Source organism: Crocodylus siamensis, chromosome 11 (genome assembly GCF_052110815.1).
Source record: "Crocodylus siamensis isolate JL-2025a chromosome 11, ASM5211081v1, whole genome shotgun sequence".
NCBI lineage: Eukaryota > Metazoa > Chordata > Crocodylia > Crocodylidae > Crocodylus > Crocodylus siamensis.
The window spans coordinates 27,540,673-27,560,729 of record NC_143405.1 but is presented as its reverse complement, the minus strand read 5'-3'; the positions used below and the strand labels follow the sequence as shown (position 1 = coordinate 27,560,729).

Here is a 20,057-nt window from a genome sequence, read left to right as displayed (position 1 = left end):
TCAGCCTCTCCCCATATGACTTAATTTCCAAGCTCTTGATCATCTTTTTTGCCCACCTCTGGACCCTAATTTTTCCACCTGCTTTTTAAAATGTGGAGCCCAGAACTGCACACAGTACTCCAAATGAGGCTTAACCAGTGCTGAGTGGAGAGGCATTTTCAACTCCCATGTCTCGCACCTAATCCCTCTGTGGCCAGCACCTTCGGGTATCTGCCACTTAAAGGGCTTGTGGAGTCTGCAGACCAGCCTACAGGTGGAAGCAGGCCCAGTCAGGCAGTCACATAGCAGTTAGGAGGCCACCGGATTGGTAGAAGGCTGGCCAGCATGGGTATAAGACCAGACCCAGGGAGCAATGGCAGCCAGCTGCAACTGGGGAGTCGAAGGATGAACATCACCTGGCCAGAGTACTGCTGCTCCCAGAACACCTGGAGGTCAGGGTAGGAACTATGGGGATGGAGGAGGTTCCTGGTCCTGGGGCATGATCTGAAACTACACCCTGCTGGGGTGGATGCTGTGGTGGATCTGCTTGTGGAGAGGCAGTCTCCAGGAAATGCCATACCTGTGCCTCTCCAGTGAAAGGCAAGCATGGGATGTTGGAAAGCCTCAGCCCATGCTGCCTTGTGGGACCCTGTGGAGGGGAAAGGGTAGGAGAGCACACCCCAAAGGAAAAGCACAGGGCCCAGGCCCACTGAATGGGCCCTGAGGCAGGGTCCAGGCACATTGATAAGACACCTGAGGCCTGAGTAGGCTACAGGCAGAATTAGGGATCCAGGCATATCAACAGACACCTGAGGCCCCAGTGAGAGGGCAGAGTGAGCGCTGGAGGCCATACAGAGTAGGGTCTGTGGGCACCTGAAGGACTGTGCATAGGCCAGCAGGAGTAGAGGCCCCAAGGAGGGGGCAGAGTAGAGGCCCCAGTGGAGGGCATGAGGCCAAGGTATGTCTGAGGGCACATGAGACTAAGTTTGGGCCAGAGGTCAAGTACTATCCAGCTAAGGGGCTGGGGGAGTAATAGTGGAATGGGATGCCATCTGCGAAGCACTGGACACTGTGTAGGGATGGTTTGGAGCTGTGTATTACACCCTTGGGATCAGGGCATTAAATGGGCAGCCTCCTACCTAGATGGGTGGGAGGGCTGACATTGTAACCAGCTTTGGGATGACCACCTGTTATACCTTCTACTGCTGCAGCCCAAAAATCACATCCGTCTTTGTGCAGCTGCATCACAAAGCAGACTCAATACGAATCCGTGATCTACAAAGACCCACAAATCCTTTTCCATAGAACTGCCATCCAGCCAGGTGTCACACATTTTGTTTTTGTTTTTGATTATTTCTCCCAAGGTGTAGCACCTTACATTTGTCTGCATTGAACTTCATCCTGTTAGCTCAAGCCCAGCTTTCCAATCTGTCAAGATCCTTCCAAATCGTGGTTGCATCTTCTAACATGTGCCCAATCCTTCCCTGTGTTGTGTTGTCCACGAACTTGCTCAAGAAGCTTTCTATGCCCGCATCCAAATTGTTAATAAACACATTGAATAGCACTGGACCTAGAACATATCCTGTGGGACTCCGCTCAAAACCTCCTGCCATTCTGAAATGGGTCTGTTAATAATTACCCTTTGTTTATGGCTGTTGAGCCAGTTATCTTGTTGTAGTTGTATCCAGCCTACATTTTTCCAAACGATTATTGGAAGGTCCTGCAGGACCGTGTCAAAAGTCTGGCTGAAGTCCAGACACACTATATTCACAGCATTCCCTTCATCCAACTAGTTACTTTGTCAAAAGAGGAGATCAGGTTTGTTGGACATGATTTGTTCTTCATAAATCCATGCTGCCTGTTTGTGATCAGCCTTTGCTCCTACAAATGCTTGCAAATGGCCTTCCTTAGGTTATTCTCCAGTAACTTCCCAGGTATTGGAGAGGGGCTAACCAGACCAGTTCCCTGGGTCCTCCTTCTTTGCTTTTTTTAAAGAGGCATGACATGGGTTCTTTTCCAGTCCTCTGGTACCTAGGCCCATCGCTCATGACTTCATGAAGATCATTGCCAAGGGGTCCAAGATATCCTCTGCCAGTTCCTTTAGAACCCAAGGATGAAGCTCATCCAGCCTGTGGAGGGAGGGAGGGACCTAACATGAAATTCAAGAAAGAAAAACAGCAGAAAAATGAGACTGGTGCACTGGAATGCAGGGTAGACGCTGCCAAAGCTGTTACAGAGAGACGGACAGAGTTTGTTAAAACTTTATTATATAAATATTTAAAGCAAATGGTGAAAGTATAAAGGTATGTGGTCCTCTCAGGGGATGAGTATGAAACATGTTAGCAACAATAAATACCATTCGCTAGATATTGAAGCTCCTTCCCCCATGCTGCTCATGGGGTTACAAATGTAGGGCCAGCTGTCCATCTTCCACCTTGCAGATGGAACCCTCAGTGGCCTGACAGAACACAAACTGGTCCACATTTTGTTGCAAGATGAAGTATTCAAATTCAAGGCCAACATGCATTCAGGCCAGGAAGTGGAAGAGTTGAAGGACATCAAAGCCAGCCTTAACAATCCAGTTTCTGAGGTTTTTCATGGTTGCCATACTGGCCTGACCCAGCAGGAAACTGACCAGACAGAACACGCTCCCCCTGGCTGCTCAATACAGGATAGAGAAGATGTACACAGTCTCAGAAAAGTCCAAGTCCAGTGAGCCAAAGATGGTTCTGAGGGGAGTAAAGAGCAGCTACAGCCAGGGGCAGTCCAGGAAGGCAGGGAAAACAGTTTTTTCCACCTCCTTCCCACAAAAAGTTGGGCTGATGACACTGCAGTTTAAGTGGTGGACAAAAGTGCCCACAGCCAGGGCTCCATGCAGTAGCTGCTGCAGCAGATGGCCAGTTTTCTTGTCAATGGATAGCTTGCACACAGTGTGCCAGGACACTCAAGTTTGTTTTGGTGTTGCTGCCACTAGACCCCGACTCCAAGTCATGTCAAGGCGAGAGCTGGAGACAAAAGACATGACACACTTTGACTACCCACATGTACAATGCCTTCCCAGACAGGATCTCAAGGCAGATCTCACCTCTGTTCTCATTGGGCATGGGGAGGGACAGCAGAGTGCCCAGCCTGCCACTCTCATCACTGTCCACAGTTGGAGTAATAAGCAGCAATAAAGGGTCCATCACCAGAGACTGAAAACCCCCTCCCACAGGCCCCTCATGGGGTTACACATGTAAGACCAGCTGTCTGTCTTCTACCTTGCAGAAGACAAGCTCAGTATAGAGCAAGAGAGTGTCCCCGTGGAAAGTCTGTTAATAGGGGGCATTAGAGAAAGCCAGCCCCAGATAGAAATGAGAAGAACAAGTCGGTGGAGGCCAAGTATAGGGAGACAGACCCTGCTCAGGGGATTGAATTTAGAGATTGGGCCAGAACAAGGTGGCCCAAAGATGAGCAGGGTGGAGTGAAACACCTGGCTAACTCATATTCTATGGGCGGCAGAAAATAGTGGAGGCTCTGTTCCCCCAGGCACCACCTGGGATAACAAGGAATAATGGCCAAAAATGGATTGAGAGCAGGTTCAGGCTTGATATCAGGAGGCATTACTTTAAGGTTAGGGCTGCCAGGCTCTGGTATGGACTCCCAAGGGAGGTGGTGCTCTCCCCTACCTTGGGGGGTCAAGAGGAGGTTGGATAGATATCTGGCTGGGGTATTATGATCCAAGCACTTGTTCCTGCCCAGGGCAGGGGGGTGGACTTGATGATCTGTTCAGATCCCTTCCAACCCTAGAAACTATGAAACTATTATAGGAACAAGATACACAAACACTATATGAGAACGCTATTCACAAAATAACTGTTCACTTTCTGATCTCATTATCCTTGTGCTCAAGGGAAATTTATACAACCCCTGAAGAGGTGGATGGACACTAAAACCAAGGACTAAACACAAATATTCATGTTGTTTCTCATTATAATCTACCTAATCCCTGCTAATCTTTCTTCATATCACAGGCGATCTACTTTTCTTTTGAAAGGTCTTGTTCTTCCACTAATCAATACACCTTTTCTTGTCTGCTAGCTATTCCTGAGAATTTCTCTCTTCTCCAATTTCAAAAGCCTTCAGACTACTCTTGCTGTGCTTGCTTTTTCCTCAAACCTGAAGAATGCACTGCATTTCAAGCTTGTCCAAGTCTATCCCAGCCATACAGTTGGTTTAATAATAGAAATCACCCATAAAAATCCTTTTATCACATATTTCCTGGACTCCAGGGCTATATCATCACTCTAATGCTACCAACCCTTAAAAAAAAAAAAAAATCAATCAATCAAGCTATTGCATATTAAAGGATCAGTGATTTTTTCCCTGCCATTTACACTTATAACATGTGGATATTAGGCCAGGCCCTGGGTACTTAACACTTGTGCATTTTATGAGCTATAGGGGGATGGCAGGGGAATCAAGATTTTCAAACTGCTAAGGAAAAGATGGCCTATAATAATCATCCTGTGGATTACAGACTTCTAGTGCGTCTTCCACATTCCTAACTTCCTCTATGAGGCTGGGAGCCAGCAGTGGGAGAATGGCTTTGTCCAGAAGGTAGCCTGATGGCATGAAGCAAGCACACTGTGTAGTAATCATGAGTCTGGACAGTACAAAATTGTTTATCCATGTCCTGAGAATTCTGTGAGTTAAGGGGCTTGGAAAGAATGTGCGTCTTCACTGTGAGTAAAACTTAAGCCTCCACTTATATGAAGGTGGGGACATCATACTTTCCCAAGCAAAGAACTACCCTCTTTAACACTGTACAAGGGTGTACTTCTTGCAGCTTTCCAGATGACCATTATAACAAAGTGCTGTACATCAAACTGCTCAGTTACTACACATAATGTGAAATTGTTCTCGAAGATATACCTGCTCTCCCTCAACCAGATTATCAGATCACCTACAGATTTATCTTACAAATTCTTGCATTATGCAACAACTCTTTCTGTACAGTACAGGATTTAACATCTAGAGCAGGGGTGGGCCAAATCTGGCCCACCAGGCCATTCTATCTGGCCTATGGAGCCCCCAAAATTTAGTAAATTAATATTAATTCATCCTGGCTCCCTGTCAGAGCTGACAGACACCAGGAGTAGTAGGACCCAGAGGGAGCCCACAGCAGGCTTGAGCAGCCCAGCCCCACCCACTCCCAGCCAGTTCCCTGCTTTCCTGCTAGGCCCTGCTCCAGCACCACCTGACTGTGGCTCCTAGCTGCCTCCCCAGTCTGCAGAGCATAGGACCATACTGATATTGGGGGTGCAAGTATATATGTGTGTGTGTGTGTGTGTGTGTGTGTGTGTGTGTGTGTGTGTGTGTGTGTGTGTGTGTGTGTGTGTGTGTGTGTGTGTGTGTGTTCATAGGGCGAGTCCCACACACACCCCCCCCACCATACACATGCATCCACATCTCCCCTTGCACTACCATACACAAACCCCAGCTACCCTCTCCCCATACCTACCTACACCCCACAGATCCACATGCTCCCTCACTTCACTTACCCACACACCCACAGCCCTCACAAACCTATACCCACCCCCACAATATACAAGAGTAAGACTTCATTTTAAGCTATTATACAATCATCCCTGTGTACACTACACAAACATGTAAATCAGGACAAAAAAATATTTTTCTGAAATCAAATTAATGAATGTTGTAGATGTTTGATTTTTAGAACATAAATTTGGTATTTTTCTGGTTCTGAGATGGCAAAACCGCTCGCTAAAAGGAGTACTTCTGGGGGCAAGGGGAGGGACTTCTGGTGGCAAAGGTCAGGAGTTAGGGGGCAGGACTTCCAGTCACAAGATGGTAACCAGGGGGCAGGGCACCTGTCAAGCATTGAGGCTATCCATGCAGCCCTCAACAGCTTGCCAAAACTCAGTAAGCAGCCCTCTGCCCAAAATATTTGCCCGTCCCTGGAGTAGCAGCACTGGGCTGGGTAAACAGCACTGGAGATGAATGCTGCTTAGGCAGCAGGTCCTGACTGGTCACAAGCTTCACAGCCTGTTGGGGCTGGGAACAGAGCTCCCCACTGCCCATGCATCATGCCCCCTTATACAGGTGTGTATGGTCTGCAAACAGCATTGTATTGTGAGACACTGTTTCCTTGAGCAACTGCCAGGAATCAAGGCCTGGCACGGAGCCTCTCTCAATAGACAGGGCTTTCCAGCCAGGGGTGGTTGTGGGGGGGGGGGGGGGCGTGGCAGGAGGGAAATGAACAGCATTCTCCATTCAGGAGCCAGGGTCTGTCTGGTCCAGGAGTGGGAAAATACAGCTCGCAGGCCAGATCCAGCCCACAGCGGGTCTTTGTTCAGCCCAAAGCAGGTACCTTGGTCCCACCTGGCCCAGGCACAGTCCAGCCATGGCATGTCCTGCTACCTCCTGGGCATGCAGTGGGACTGCCTTTCTAGGCAGCCCAGGCAGCAGCAGCTCCTTACAGCTGCTACTGGCCTCAGCCCTGCAGTACCAGCAGGAACCTACTCTGCACAGCCATGACCCTGCACACCCTGCCCCTGCTTTGGACTCGCCCGCCCAGGCTCAGCAGTGGCAGCACAGGACAAAAACTGTTGGTCAGCAGGGAGGGAAGTGGCCCTTCCCACTCCTGCTGCTGCCAGTTCCCTGCTGCAGACACATGGAGCCTGTGAAGGGCTGCCCTGCATCTCCACTACTATCACCACTGCCTCTGGGCTGCCCCCTGGGGCAGTGGTGGCAGTGCAGACGCAGGTCAGCCCCCTGGAGGCTCTGGGTGGCTACAGCAGGGAACTGGCAGCAGCAGGGTGTGGAGGGGCTGCTTTCCTCCTACACTAAGCAACAGTTTCTGTCCCATGCCACTGCTTATGAGCCTGGGTGGGCGAGCCTGGAGCAGATGCAGGGCACACTGGATCGGGACTGTGTGTGTGGGGCCTGCTGGTACCACAGGGCTGGGGCCAGCAGCAGCAGTACCTGGAAGGAGCTGCCTGCCACCTGGGCTGTCTAGAAAGGCTCAGGGGGTGGCAGGGCATGCCACGGTGGGATGGTGCAAGGCAGGCTGGGTTGGGTTTGTGTGTAGGTTCTAGCCGATCTACTCAGGTAGGGGTGAGCGCCCCAAAAAACCCCCATACCCACCCACCCACATCCACACACAGCCCCTCCCCCCACATCCACACACATACCAGCCCACAAACCCCATATTCATCTTCCATACCCCCCCACAATATACAAAAGTAAGACTTCACTTTCAGCTATTATGCGATCACCTCTACATACACCACACAAACAAGGACAAAAATATATTTTTTAAACAAAATTAAAATATGTTATTGTCAATGTTTGATTTTTAGTATATGATTTTTTTCCTGGTTCCAAAAATGTACTTCTGGGGGCAAGGAGAAGGACTTCTGGTGGCAAAGGTCAGGGGTTAGGGGCAGGACTTCTGGTCCCAAGATAATGAACTGGGGGTGAGGCAACACTTGTGGTCCTCAAAAATTTTCCAAACCTGGTTAAGAGGCCCTCCACCTGAAATAATCGCCCGCCCCTGCTCTAAAGAAAGCACGCTGGTGAGAAGCGGACGACCCAATTCTTATAAAGATTCTTTCGCTAACCCAGAGATAGAGTTGCTCCAAAATAGGTATGTAGGATGTTAATTGAGTGGATAATCATAATTTTAATTGGGACTTTCAGTTCTAATTTCAATTGCTTGAATTCTAAGGAGCAACAGCTTTGCCACCCCCTGCTCCTCATCCTCTTCAAAAGCTGCTGTTTACAGTTATACTAGACTTCAATATTACTAGCAAAGAGGCATAGCACAGAAGTTAATTTCTTTAAAATGGAACTGGATATGTTAACAGAGGGTATGGTTGGGCATGCCGGAACTCCATTTTATCAGTGTGTAATCTGGAGTCATGTGGCTGATATGCAGGCCAGTACACTAAAATAGCTCCTGTAGTGGAAGACAGCTGGCAATCCTAAGCCTCAAGGCTTTAGCTAGTCACTAGGGATCAGGAAGGATTATTTCCCACCCCTCCTTATGAATGCTTTGGCATCTGAATTTTTCCCCCCCATCCTTCTGACTGACTGGGACATTGGCCATTACTAAGGCTGGGGGACTTTTCCTGGGACATGCTTAGAAAACCAATCACCAAATTTTAGTCAGGAAGGAATTTCCTCCCACCCCCCAAACCAAGCAGACTAAAATAGATGGTCCAGGGTTTTGTCTTCTTATGTGACATGGGACCTAGTACCTGCGCCTAGGATCCTCTGAGTATACAATTCAACTGCTTCCTTGTCACCACAGTGGTAGACTACTGGCAGTGCCCTCATCTTCCCTGCTTTTTATCTATGGTACAATGTAAGGTGTTCTTGGTATTTCAGAAATTGTGCCTTGTAATTAGCAAGGGGTTTCTGCGGAAATCTGGGGGATTTCTGTAGTTCATGAATGCCCGGAAATGCAGAGAACTGAACTCAACGGCCCAGGAGGTCTCTTCCAATCCTATATTCCTCTCTACATTTATGCAGATTTCAGTTTCAAGTGTCAAAATACACTTGTCCAAGGCACAAAAATAAGATTTTAGGAGTTTGTGTAAATCAGCTGAAATACATTGTGCTTGGGATGCAAAAAAATAAAAAAAAATTAAAAAAAAAAAAATCAATCATGCTTCAATTAATTATTGAGATGTTTAAAATGCCAGACTCTGCAAACATGTCTGACCAGATACCCGTGTTAGAAATTGTATCTCAATTATCATTCACTATTTAATACAGCAGGTGGACTCTTCACAGCAGCCTGAAGGTTAACAAATCTGGGCTAGTTTTGGCCAAAGGAGTTTTTTTATGCCCATCTTTGCTTAGTAACTAAAGATTAATTTAACAACATACAGACATGAAACTAATTTTGTTTACCTAAACTCTACTTACCTAAACTATCGGGACTATCAATTGAAAAACACATAAGTATAACATCTGTATCTGGATATGAAAGAGGTCTAAGTCGATCATAATCTTCTTGCCCTGCTGTATCCCACAAGGCCAACTCAACCTGCAAAACAGGAGTGAAGGCAGTTAGCCAAGGCAGTCATCACAGAGTTACCCAAACAACCTGGAAAGCGGATTTCAATGAACACAACTTAAGGAAGGGAACACAGTGCACACAGCTCCCCAAAAGGGACAAAAAACATCTTCCATTTCCTACCCCAAAAATCAATGTAAATAATTTGGCAAGGTTCTCATTATAATCTATAGCAGAAGTGTCAAACTCACTTGAGACCCTTGGCCACACCCAGATCACAGGGCTCCCAGCAGGCTGGATCTAACCACAGGGCATGAGTGTTCCTGCAGTGGCCATAGCACCATCAGTGTGCAGTTGACAGGGGTGGGGGCAGGGGCAGCGCAGGGTCGAGCAGTGGCAGGAGTGGGGGTAGCGCAGAGTCCAGCAGCAGAAAGAATGTGGGCGGGAGTGGGGGTGGTGCATCACCTGGTGGCGGGAGTGCAGGATCTGATGGGGGAAGGAGTGGAAATTGTGCAGGGTCCAGCAATGGTGCAAGGTCCGGAAGCATGAGGTCTAGCAGCACCAGCAGCAGCAAGTCAAGCTCACTGCTGATGGCCATGCCCAACAGGGCCAAGGGGTCCAACTTGTGGTGCCATCCAGTAGCTTGGTGGGCCACAAAGTGATGCTCCATGGGCCAAAACCAGTTCATAGGCCATTATGTTTGATATCCCTGATCTATGGTCATCACTAATCCTAGGAGCTTCCATAAAGAAAATAAAATAGAGGAGCTGAAGAAATGTACATGTTCTTAACATCTTAATTTGGGGCAAAATAGGAAGACCTGTCAAATATAAATTTTGAACAAACATAAAAAGAATGCATAATAAAGAATAATACCAACACAAATTACGTCTATAGAATTACAAACGCATTTTAAATGGATATGCTTGCAGGGGAGTGTGCGATTTGGTTGTCCGTCAGGTGTTGAACTCAGTAACCCAAAAAAGTTCCCTTCTATCCTTGTATTTTTACATGCAAAGAGGCAAAAGTAACTTTCCAAGCAGCTTAGATAAGTGAAAGGCCCAGTAACTGATTCCAAACATTAACATGCTCAACTCCAAAGCAATTGTCTATTATTTAAATTACAAAGACAATGATCCCTAAATGTTTCTCTGTTACATGAAAAATGCAAAACTCTAAAACTCTTGGTTCAGAGATATACCTTTTACTAGACCAACTAAGAAATCAAAAAAAAAATTGTATCTTTTTTGCAAGCTTTCAGGTGCACACACCCTTCTTTAGGCTGAGGGAAAACTAAAGATGGTAAAAGTCGCCATAAGTAGAAAATAAACATTTTGCACAAAGGAAGCTGAAGGTAGATGTCTGTTCCTCTAGGCCACAGGTCAGCACCCCGCAGCACGTGTGCCGAGCACAGCACGGGAGGCCGTTTTGCTCGGCACACCACTGCCGGCCTGGGCTTTAGGCAGCTGCCGCCAGCCGCAAAGCCTGGGCTGCTCTCAGCAGGCAGCTGGGCAGCTGCAAGCCCTGCCATGGTTGGCAGCAGGTACCCAGAGCCTGGGCTAGCTGCAGCGGGGAGGCTGCAAACATCTGCTCCAGGCTCCGGCATAAGTTCCATACCGGCAGGTGCACACGTGCTTTGGAGCTGACTTTGTCCAGTGGTCCAGGAGCCCAGCTCCATGTGCCTGCACATCTGGTTCTGTGCATTTGTCTGCCTCTGTCTGGTCTTGTGTGTCTGTGCACACACACGAGTCTGGTTCTGGATGTATGTGTGCATACGTCTGTTCTGGTTCTCTGCATTTGTGCATATGGTTCTCTGTGTGAGTGTGCATCTGGTTCTCTCTCTGCTCTCCTTTTTCTTTCTCTCTCTTTCTCTTATTTGTCTCTTTTTTCTCTCTCATTCAACATGCTCAACCAAAAAGTAATACACAAAGGCAACATTTATGATTATTAAATGTACCAATATGCAGTGAGTCCTGCTATGTTCCTCCACCCCGCCCGCATTTTGTTTTTCTGGCATGCTGGCACTCTGGCACCTTCCAAGGTAGACATTGTGGTTTTTTCGGCACGCCGGCCAAAAAACGTTGCCTACCCTGCTCTAGGCCCATAAGAGTTCCTTTGTGTGAGGTGCTCTTTGATGTGCAGATAAGGCAGGATTTCTTCCCTAGTGGTGTCAGATGGCAGAAAGGCACAGAGTAGGCCTGTGCAAAGTGACAAATATTTGATTTGGATTCGGTCAATTTGTAGGGACAGCAATTCAATTCGGCCAAGTTGGATTCGAAGATTCAGCGCTGATTCAGAGATTCAGCCATAGACTAAACAGGCAGCAGTCCTCGACTACGCTGGACATAGCTGCCTCCAGCTGGTAAATCTGTTGTGGTGGGTGGGTGGGTGAGTGTGTGTGTGTGGGGAGGGGGGGAGGGGGGGGAGTAGATCTATGTCCCCATAGTGAGGGAGGGATTGGGGCTAGGACAAGCTGCCCAGCTGGGCCAGGGGGTCACAGGACTTGAGGAAGGGGCTCCTGCCACTACACGCCACCAGTCTGGGAAAGCATGGGAGTGGGCGTGTGCCCCAGACCTGCACAGGGTGGGCTGGGCCAGGCTGTGCTCCAGACAGGTGACAGAAAGCCCTGGGAACAGGGGCTGTGCCCTCCTGCTGCTCGCCCAGCCGGGGCAGGGGGGCATAGGATGATGCCACTGCGCTGCCTCGAACACATGGCGCGTAACGGTGGAAGCCACTCCAGCCTCCCCGCACCTCCTGGACAAGCCACGGCTTTGCTCCGCTGTACCCTGGCTAGGCAAGCAGAGGCAGGGCACAGGGGCAGGCACATGCACCCGGACTGGAGTGAGCCCAGCAGCAGGGGTTATGGGGAATTTTAGGGTGGCTGCAGTGCTCCATGGCCCCCGCTCCACTGCGCTCCGCAGGGTAGGTGGAGCCAGAGTTGTGCTCCAGGCTGCGGCTGGGGCTAGCCACCCAAAACAAAACCCTGGCTCCACCTGCCCTGCAGAGCGCAGCCTGGCAGCAGGAGGCTGGGGCTAGCGTCCCAGAGCACAGCCCAGCCCAGCCTTCCCCACGCACATCAGGGCACACACCTGCTCCTATGCCCTCCTGGACCAGCAGCATGAGCCCCACTCCCTGAGTCCCGCATCCCACCACACCAGCTGGGCAGCATGTCCCAGCCCCAGTCCCAATCCCTCCCTCGCTGTCAGGGTGCTGATCTGCCCCCCCCCCCCCCCCCCGCCCCTTCTCTCCCTCCTCCACCTGCCATAACAGACTTACCAGCTGGACTTTTGCCTGTTTTGTCTATAACCGAATCTCCAAATCGGTACTGAATCTTTTTCAAATAGATTCAGAGGCTTCCGATTCGATTTGGACCTTTTAATGGGTCTCCCAATTCAATTCGGATTTAGAGATTCAGCCACCAAATCAAGCTGAATTTCCTACAAATCAGATCCGCTACCAAAGCTTTGCACAACCCTAGCAGGGAGGTATAGAAATCTTTCTTTGCTGTTTAGCAATGAAGCTTATAATTCCAAAAATCAGCTAAAATGCAGCATCTTTCATGTTTCAGGAACATATCTGGTAGCTAGCTGTGCTGGTCTGAGACAAAAAAACCCACAAAATTCTAAAACTCTTGGTTCAGAGATTATACCTCTTATTAGACCAACTAACACACACATCACTAACATCACACAAAAAAAGAACAAAAAAAGCAAAAAACCCTAAGAAGTCATGTGCCCCAAATTTTGCAAAGAAAGATATTTTTTGCGATGTCTTCATTGGTCTAATAAAAGGTATAGTTTTATATCTCTGATCCAAAAGTTTTAGAGTTTTGCATTTCTTTTAGTCTCAGACCAACACAGCTACCAAACATATCCCTTTTATACAATGCATTTACTCTAAGATGAGGTTTTTCCCTCCAGTCATCTTATATTTGCACACAAAGTGGAGGGGGGAAACATGTGGCTGCTGCAGCTCTGACCCTGGCTCTGAACCCAGGTTGGGGCCACAGTCAAACTCACAGCAGCCTCCTGCACCCCACTCTACTTATACTCTGCAGCTGCTGCATTCCCCAGCTTACTTCCCTCCCCCTTACTGTCAGGTGCTAGGTATCTCCCAGGCCCAGAATACATGGAAACATTTTGCCCTGCCTAGCCAATCAACACCAGTGACCCTGCTGCATTGTCTACCTGGCCAATCAGCAGTGCCAATTCTACTACACGGCCAAACAAGGCCCAAGCTTCCACTTGCTGTACTCTGGAAGCAGCCTGAACAGCATCTGACGGTGTGGATGGGGGCAAAAACTGAGGGGAACAGGGGGAGAGGGGAGTGGCAAGGGAGCAGGAAGGCTGCAAGGGAAAGAAGTGAGTGGGGCAAGGGGGCCATCTGACCCCCCTGCCTCAACAGTAGCAGTGGGGCAGGGATTCAAGACAACCCCCCAACACTTAAAATGCTATACCTGGGAATTATAATAAATTTGTACATTTTCCATATAGAGCAGGGTTTCTTAACCTTTTTTGTGCCATGGACCCCTTTAGCAGTCTGGTGAAGCCTATGGACCCCTTCTCAGAGCAATGTTTTTAAATGCATAAAATAAAATATGTGGGATTACAAAGGAAACCAATTATATTGAAATACAGTTATCAAAATACATTCATTTTGCCTACATTCATAATTGAAGGAAATGCTAAATTTCAGTTAGAGGTTAGTGAAAATAAAGATGTAATTTTTTCCTCCAAAGTTCACAGACCCCCTGAAATCTATCCACAGAACCCTTGGGGGTCTGTGGACCCCAGGTTAAGAACCCCTGACATAGAGGATCTAACAATTGTGGGATCATCTTATATTCAAGTAAATACAGTAGATGTATTCTCCACAGACCTTGCTGCAAAGGTACTTGTAAACAGAAGACAGAACTGGACTCTCAGAAATTACATACCATAAAGTTGTGTGAGTCACACCTCTGTATGACTCGCATGCTTCTGGAAATCAGCTCCTGGTAGAGAAAACACTGAACCCTCTTACAGTCTACAGCACTATTTGGGAAGCCATGAGCCAGCCTCCTTGAACAAAATTGAAATCAGCTACTCTCACTTGTATGAGAAAGCGCCCATTAATGGCATCTTCAAAGGCATTGGATATTGGCTGCATCCAAGGCTGGGGAGCTCGCTGGGACCAAACCCAGAGGTCCCTGGCTAGAGGGTCTTGCCCCACCACCCAGGATCTAGGTCAGGAAGGAATTTTCCCCTACAGTCAGATTGGCACAGACTGACTGTGGGGGTTTTGCTTTCCTCTCTGGCAGAGGGCATGGTCCTCTACCTGGGATCTCTTGAACATATATTAACAACTTTTTATAGAAGCAGGGCATTGGCTGCTGTGGTTTCCCTGGTTTACCTGTGACAGGTTAGGATGTTATGGCTTGTGTTGTGTCAGAGGTCAGTAATTTTATGAAAAGTTTAGATTATGGATTTGTATATGATGGTTTGGATAGGGAAGCAGAGCGAGTTGGACTAGATGACCTCTGGAAGTCCATTTCAGCCCTACTTCCCTATGATTCTATAATTAGCCACATCAATTTCTTTTTCAAGGGCCTCTGTAAAAATTCCCACTTGCACAAATGTAGATGTACATACATCTGGAAACCTTTCAAAAGCACAGCAGCCGTTATGTTCTAATTGTTGTATGTGAACAAACTGGGAACAATTCAAATGTAGCAAAACCTTTCCACCTTTAAACCTGGATGAAGCAGTTTGCACATAATTAGAACATAAATCGCTGCTGCCCTTTGTCCTCCTTCCCCTTCATTTTGCAACGGGTCTAATACATATGCCACACCTTAGTAAGTAATGTGCTTAGATGGAATTTAAGTAGAGATGTGTGAAGCTTTGCTGGCTGTTTCGTTTTGACACTGCTTCAACTCATTTCAAGCTCAAAACAGTGAAATCAAAATTAAACGAAGGGCTTTGAAACAGCTGCAAAAATGAAACGAGGCCACTTCCCTCAGCTGGGTTCAGGTCCCCACCACTGGGTCCCAAGTAGCAGGAGCACTCTCCTGTCATCTGGGGCAGACTGGGGGCTGCCCGCACCCCCGGGAGGGCTGTGGGGGCTATGCCGGACTTCTCCCAGAGATGTGGGCCCCGATCTGCCTGCCAGATCTCAGGATGCTGTTCCTGCTCCCTGGCTCCTGCTTGTGAGCAGCTTAGGTGCAGGGGTTTCTAGGAAACTGCACCTCATCTCCTTGAACCCTGGCAGGCTTCATGCCCTCAAAAAGAAATAGCATCCCTGCAAGTTTCATCAGAATCAGGCAGGAAATGACAAAATTATAGGCTGTTTTGTGCTTCCCCATTATAGCTTATCAGCAAAACACCGAAACAGTGTCAATGAAACTGTTTCGATGAACGGGAACAGAACAGCGCTTTCGAAATGAAACAAAACTTTAAACAAAACTGTTCTGTCAAAATGGAAGTTGAAGCGGAATGCTGATGTTTCGCACAGCCCTAAATTTAAGCACATGGGGGCCAATCTTTTTGGCAGCTGTGTCACAAATTAATCCCACACCCTCCCCAAGTGTCTCTGATCCCTTTCCCTTGCCCAGTCTGCTGTCCAGCTTTCTGCTTCCTGCCTGATCTGATGTCCTGCTTTATGCTTGCTGCCCTGTCTACCACTGTGCTGCCAGTCCCCTCTCTGATCTACCACATGCTATACACAAAGGGTGCCTGTGCCTCCTGTGGCACCTGTACCATGGGTTGGCCACCCCAGTCTAAGTAATCCTACTGAGGTACATACATATGTATTGTCCAGCTTCCAGTACCTGTGAAGTATGCAGGATAAAATATACTGGTGTGTGCCTGTAAGGTTACTGTGTATACCCATTGGGCCTCAAACAGCTGTTCCCAAGCAACTTGTGAACAGTTACTCTTGTCCTGCTTGTTTTTTTCTTGGGTACCTTTACTGAACGAACGTCTCCTCCCCAGGGAAGCTCCCTGTACTCGCATGCCACATTGAGCTGTTCTGTTTAAGAGTGGAAGGTTCCCTCCGGAGTGGGACTTGATGGGAGGTGTTGTCAGTGGATGTTCTTGGGGCTCTGCCTCCCCTACATCCCTTCCATATGCCAACCAGCTGGACTCGTCTGGATGTTGGTCTGACCAAGCGTGTCAAGCACCAGCCATGCAGTGAGGTCCCGATATGGGTGACCCGATCACGGCGTCAGGCTATTAGCTGCCTGCTCGTCCTTGATCCCTTCCTCAGGGTCTGGCCTCTGTGCCTAGTGACTGCTAGGCTTCTTTAAAATATCCTCACCTGAAGTTCCCAAGGGCCCCTGGTCCCTCAGCATGCAACTGAAGGCCTCTCTCCAGCCTCAGGGGTGAGGGGGAACAAAAAAAGCAAACAAAAAAACCCTCCCACACACACAAAAAAAACTCTCCAGTGAATGCTTCAGGGAGTGCTTGCTTCGCTTCCCTACTCACATGTCCTGAGTGTTGCGCTGAGTTCAGTCCCAGAGTCCTTCTAAGCTCACTTGCCCAGTGAAACCCTCTTTGGGACTCCATTCTTGGTCCTGTCATGGATGTGTGCCTGGCCATGCTGGCTGGAGCAGACAGCCGCCTCCCAGCTCTTGCTCCCTGGTTTCTCTCCCCTGGCCGGCTTTTATTGGAGCCGGCTGGCACGTCTTAATGACTCATCACCCCACACCAGCCAGCTCCAGCCATATTAATAAGAGGCTGGTGAACCATCTGGGCAATTTTCCCAGCTGCTTCCATTCTTTGGCCTCTGTGCCTGTGGTAGCCAAGTTTCTTTTTATTTTGGAGCTTTGCAAGGTGTTCTGTCAGGGCTGTGGCATTTCACCAGTGCAGTTCTGGCCCCAGGGAAGTGGACTCCCTCCCTGTGTTTCTTGTTGCCTTGCGACCCTGATTAATTTCAGAGACAAAGCCCAGCATGTTGTGCACTCTTACTGGCCCCCTACTAGGAGAGGAGCAGCAATGTGGCTTGGAAGGACTACTTGTTCTCTTTTGATCTTGGTCAAAACATGGAACAATCAGGACTGCCTCAAATGAGGTAACTATTTACAGCCAGGGTGGGCTCTCCAGCAAAATGTGGACTGTGGCACTGCTCTCTTTAACATAATTTTAAGAAATCAGATGCTGAAACAAGACAAGTATTTGGTTAAGTAATGCACCAAAGTCCACCTGGCTGTTCCACATACCTCAATACAGGAATGTGCCCGATATAAGTTACAGTTACAGTAGTAACTTTAGTGGAATGTATACTTTAGTCTCTAGGCTTCACCTACAATTTCATATAGCTATACAATACAAGAAAATATCTATCTGTTTAAAGACTGGCATTTTCTCTACAACTATGAACAGCTAGAGAAGCCTAAAGAGTGCTAAATAATGGTAAATAAAGAGGGGTAAATAGACCTATATAGGTGGCAGGTGGACTTTAAAAAAAATGTAGCTGACAAGCCTCGGGTCTCTAGATGCATTGAATAGCTCAGAATTGCAGTTATCCCTACTTGGCATGGTAATACATCCTTAACTAGATGGGGGGTGGCTTACTGCTGTTGAAAAGTTCCAGAAGACACAGTGAAGCTTACTTTGTTCTGGAAAAGTACAGCATTGTGCTTAATTTGTGAACAAAATATCAGTTATGAAGGAATAAAATATAAAGTGGCATTATGATATAAATCATAGTTTTTACAATAAGTAATTTGTGATGGTTAAAAATAAACTAAAAAGGTAGCACTGTTGCAGAAAGGTCTTATGGCCCAAAAGTCCATTTTAAAAAGGCTATCCCAGGCAACAAAGCTTCTGTGCTGGCCAGTAGGGCTGCGTCAAATTTCGCTGAATGCTTTGTTTCGAAGACATTTTGACACGTTTTGAGCTTGAAACAGGGAAATTGAAATGAAACAAAAAGCTTTGAAACAGCTTCGGAACAAAATGAGGGCACTCAACTTTCAAAACGTTTTGAGTTTCGAAGCAGCCTGGTGACAGGAGGCAGGGGAGAGCCAGGGCAGCCCCATGGAGCTTAGGCCAGCGGCAGGAGGCAGAGCACAACCCTGGCTCTCCCCACCCCCTGCCGCCCAGGCTGCGCTCCAAGTGGCTCCACAGCCCCATGGAGCTCAGCCCAGCAGTGAAAGGTAGAGCGCAGTTCTGGCTTTGCCCACCTCCCGCTAGCCAGGCTGAGCTCCATGGGGCTGCAGAGCCACCCAGAACATGGCCCTGGCTCTCCCCTGCCTCCTGCCACTGGGCCAGATGACAGGAGGCTGCTGCTGCCTGGGACCAGCGGCAGCATCAGCCTTCCCTGGTGCTGGGCACAGGCTGTGCCCAGCATTGGTCCCAAACAACAGCAGCAGCCTCCTGTCATCTGGCACAGATCTGGGGGCCCATACCCCTGGGAGGAGTCCAGCACAGCCCCATAGCCCTCCTGGGGCTGTGGGCCTCTGGAACTGTGCACCAGATGACAGGAGGCTGCTGGCAAGTGTCATGAGTTTTGCTTTTGCAATTTGAGGTGCAGTTTCCAAGAACCTCTACACCTATCTCCTTGAAACTTGGCAGGCTTCACGCCCTTAGAAGGGGCTACCATCTCTGCAATTTTCATCTGAATCAGGCAGGAAATGACAAAGATTTAGACATTTTCATGATTCCCCTTTATAGCCTATGGACAAAACATCGAAACGCGCTGAAACAGTGGGACAGTGCTTTGAAACAGAACAACGAAACTAAACAGTGTCCATTCGAAATGGCAAAACGGGCATTGAAATGAAACAATGGTGTTTCACACAGCCCTACTGGTCAGTTACTTTGTGGCTCGTGAAAGAGCAAAGAAGGGTAAACATTTTATCAATGATGACTGTATGCTTCAAATATTGTATGCTCAAAGCTGTAGATTGTTTGCTCAGAAAAAAGTCTGCATTCAGTCAAATCAGTTTGTCCAAAATAGCTGCATCTCAGAGTTGAGGACATTGGTGATTATCTTAAACTACACCTTCATGATATTACTGACATGTCCGTAGCATATTCAATCACTTCAGATGACAGAGCTGACATAGATACTGTTCGGCTGCTTATTTTCATTCATGGAGTTTCAGAAGACTATCAGATATAGAGAACTCCTTTTGCCTGAAAGCTTGAACCAGAAAGAGCACAGTTGTTTAATGCAATGTGCCTTGCATTTGATGTAAACAGCACAAAATGGGGAATCTCTCACTGGTGTCGCTATAAATGGTGCTCCAGCCATTGTTGGAATTAAGACTAGAGCTGTGGTAGTATTAAACAAGAAAGTTACTGAAGAACATAGTGTTGACACAATTCATTACCACTGAATTAGCCATCAAGAAGTCTGTAGCTGACTTGGTTTCAGGGGACACGTCTACACATGCATTTACTTACTGAGCAGTAGACAGATTTTAGGTCAGTGTCTACACATGCAGCCATTAAAGCACAGTAACTAAAGTTAGTCCTAAGTTGGTCCACACACACCTGCGTTACTGTGCAGTAAGTAATCAGGCATAAATTTGATACCTGCATGATGCAGGTATCAAATTTGTGCCCAAGTCAGCTTAAGTCACCATAGTTACACACAGTAAGGGCATGTATAGAATCATAGAATAGAAGGACTGGAAGGGACCAGTAAGATCATCAAGTCTAGTCCCCTGCCATGGGCAGGAGGTAACTGGGCTCAAACAAGCTCAACGAGATGCTTGTCCAGCCTCCACTTGAACACCACCAGGGATGACGACTGTACCACTTCTGCTGGGAGTGTGTTCCAGATTCTAGTTACCCAGATGGAAAAATAAGCTCTCTCTGATGTCTACCCTAACCTTTTCCTCAACTAGCTTGTGCCCATTGGACCTCACCCTCCTAACAGGTGCCTTTTTGAAGAGTTGCTCCCCTAGATCCTGGTGTTCACTCCTAACATGCTTGTAGGCAGCTATCAAGTCACCCCTCAGTCTTCTTTTACTCAGACTGAACAAACACAGATCCCCCAAAGTATCTGCTCATAGGGCCTATTCCCCAGGCTCTTGATCATATGGGTGGGCTCTTCTCTGCACCCT

At 47.9% G+C, this 20,057-nt stretch overlaps 1 protein-coding gene across 2 annotated transcripts in view; it reads right to left on the bottom strand.

The window, feature by feature from the left end:
- RHOA (ras homolog family member A) overlaps positions 1-20,057 on the bottom strand; it is an 84,140-nt gene that overhangs the window by 27,564 nt on the left and 36,519 nt on the right. For both annotated transcript variants that reach the window (XM_090021164.1, XM_090021163.1), the window contains exon 3: positions 8,917-9,037. In XM_090021164.1, the coding sequence (XP_089877290.1) occupies positions 8,917-9,037 (121 nt within the window). The remainder of the gene's footprint in view (positions 1-8,916; positions 9,038-20,057) is intronic.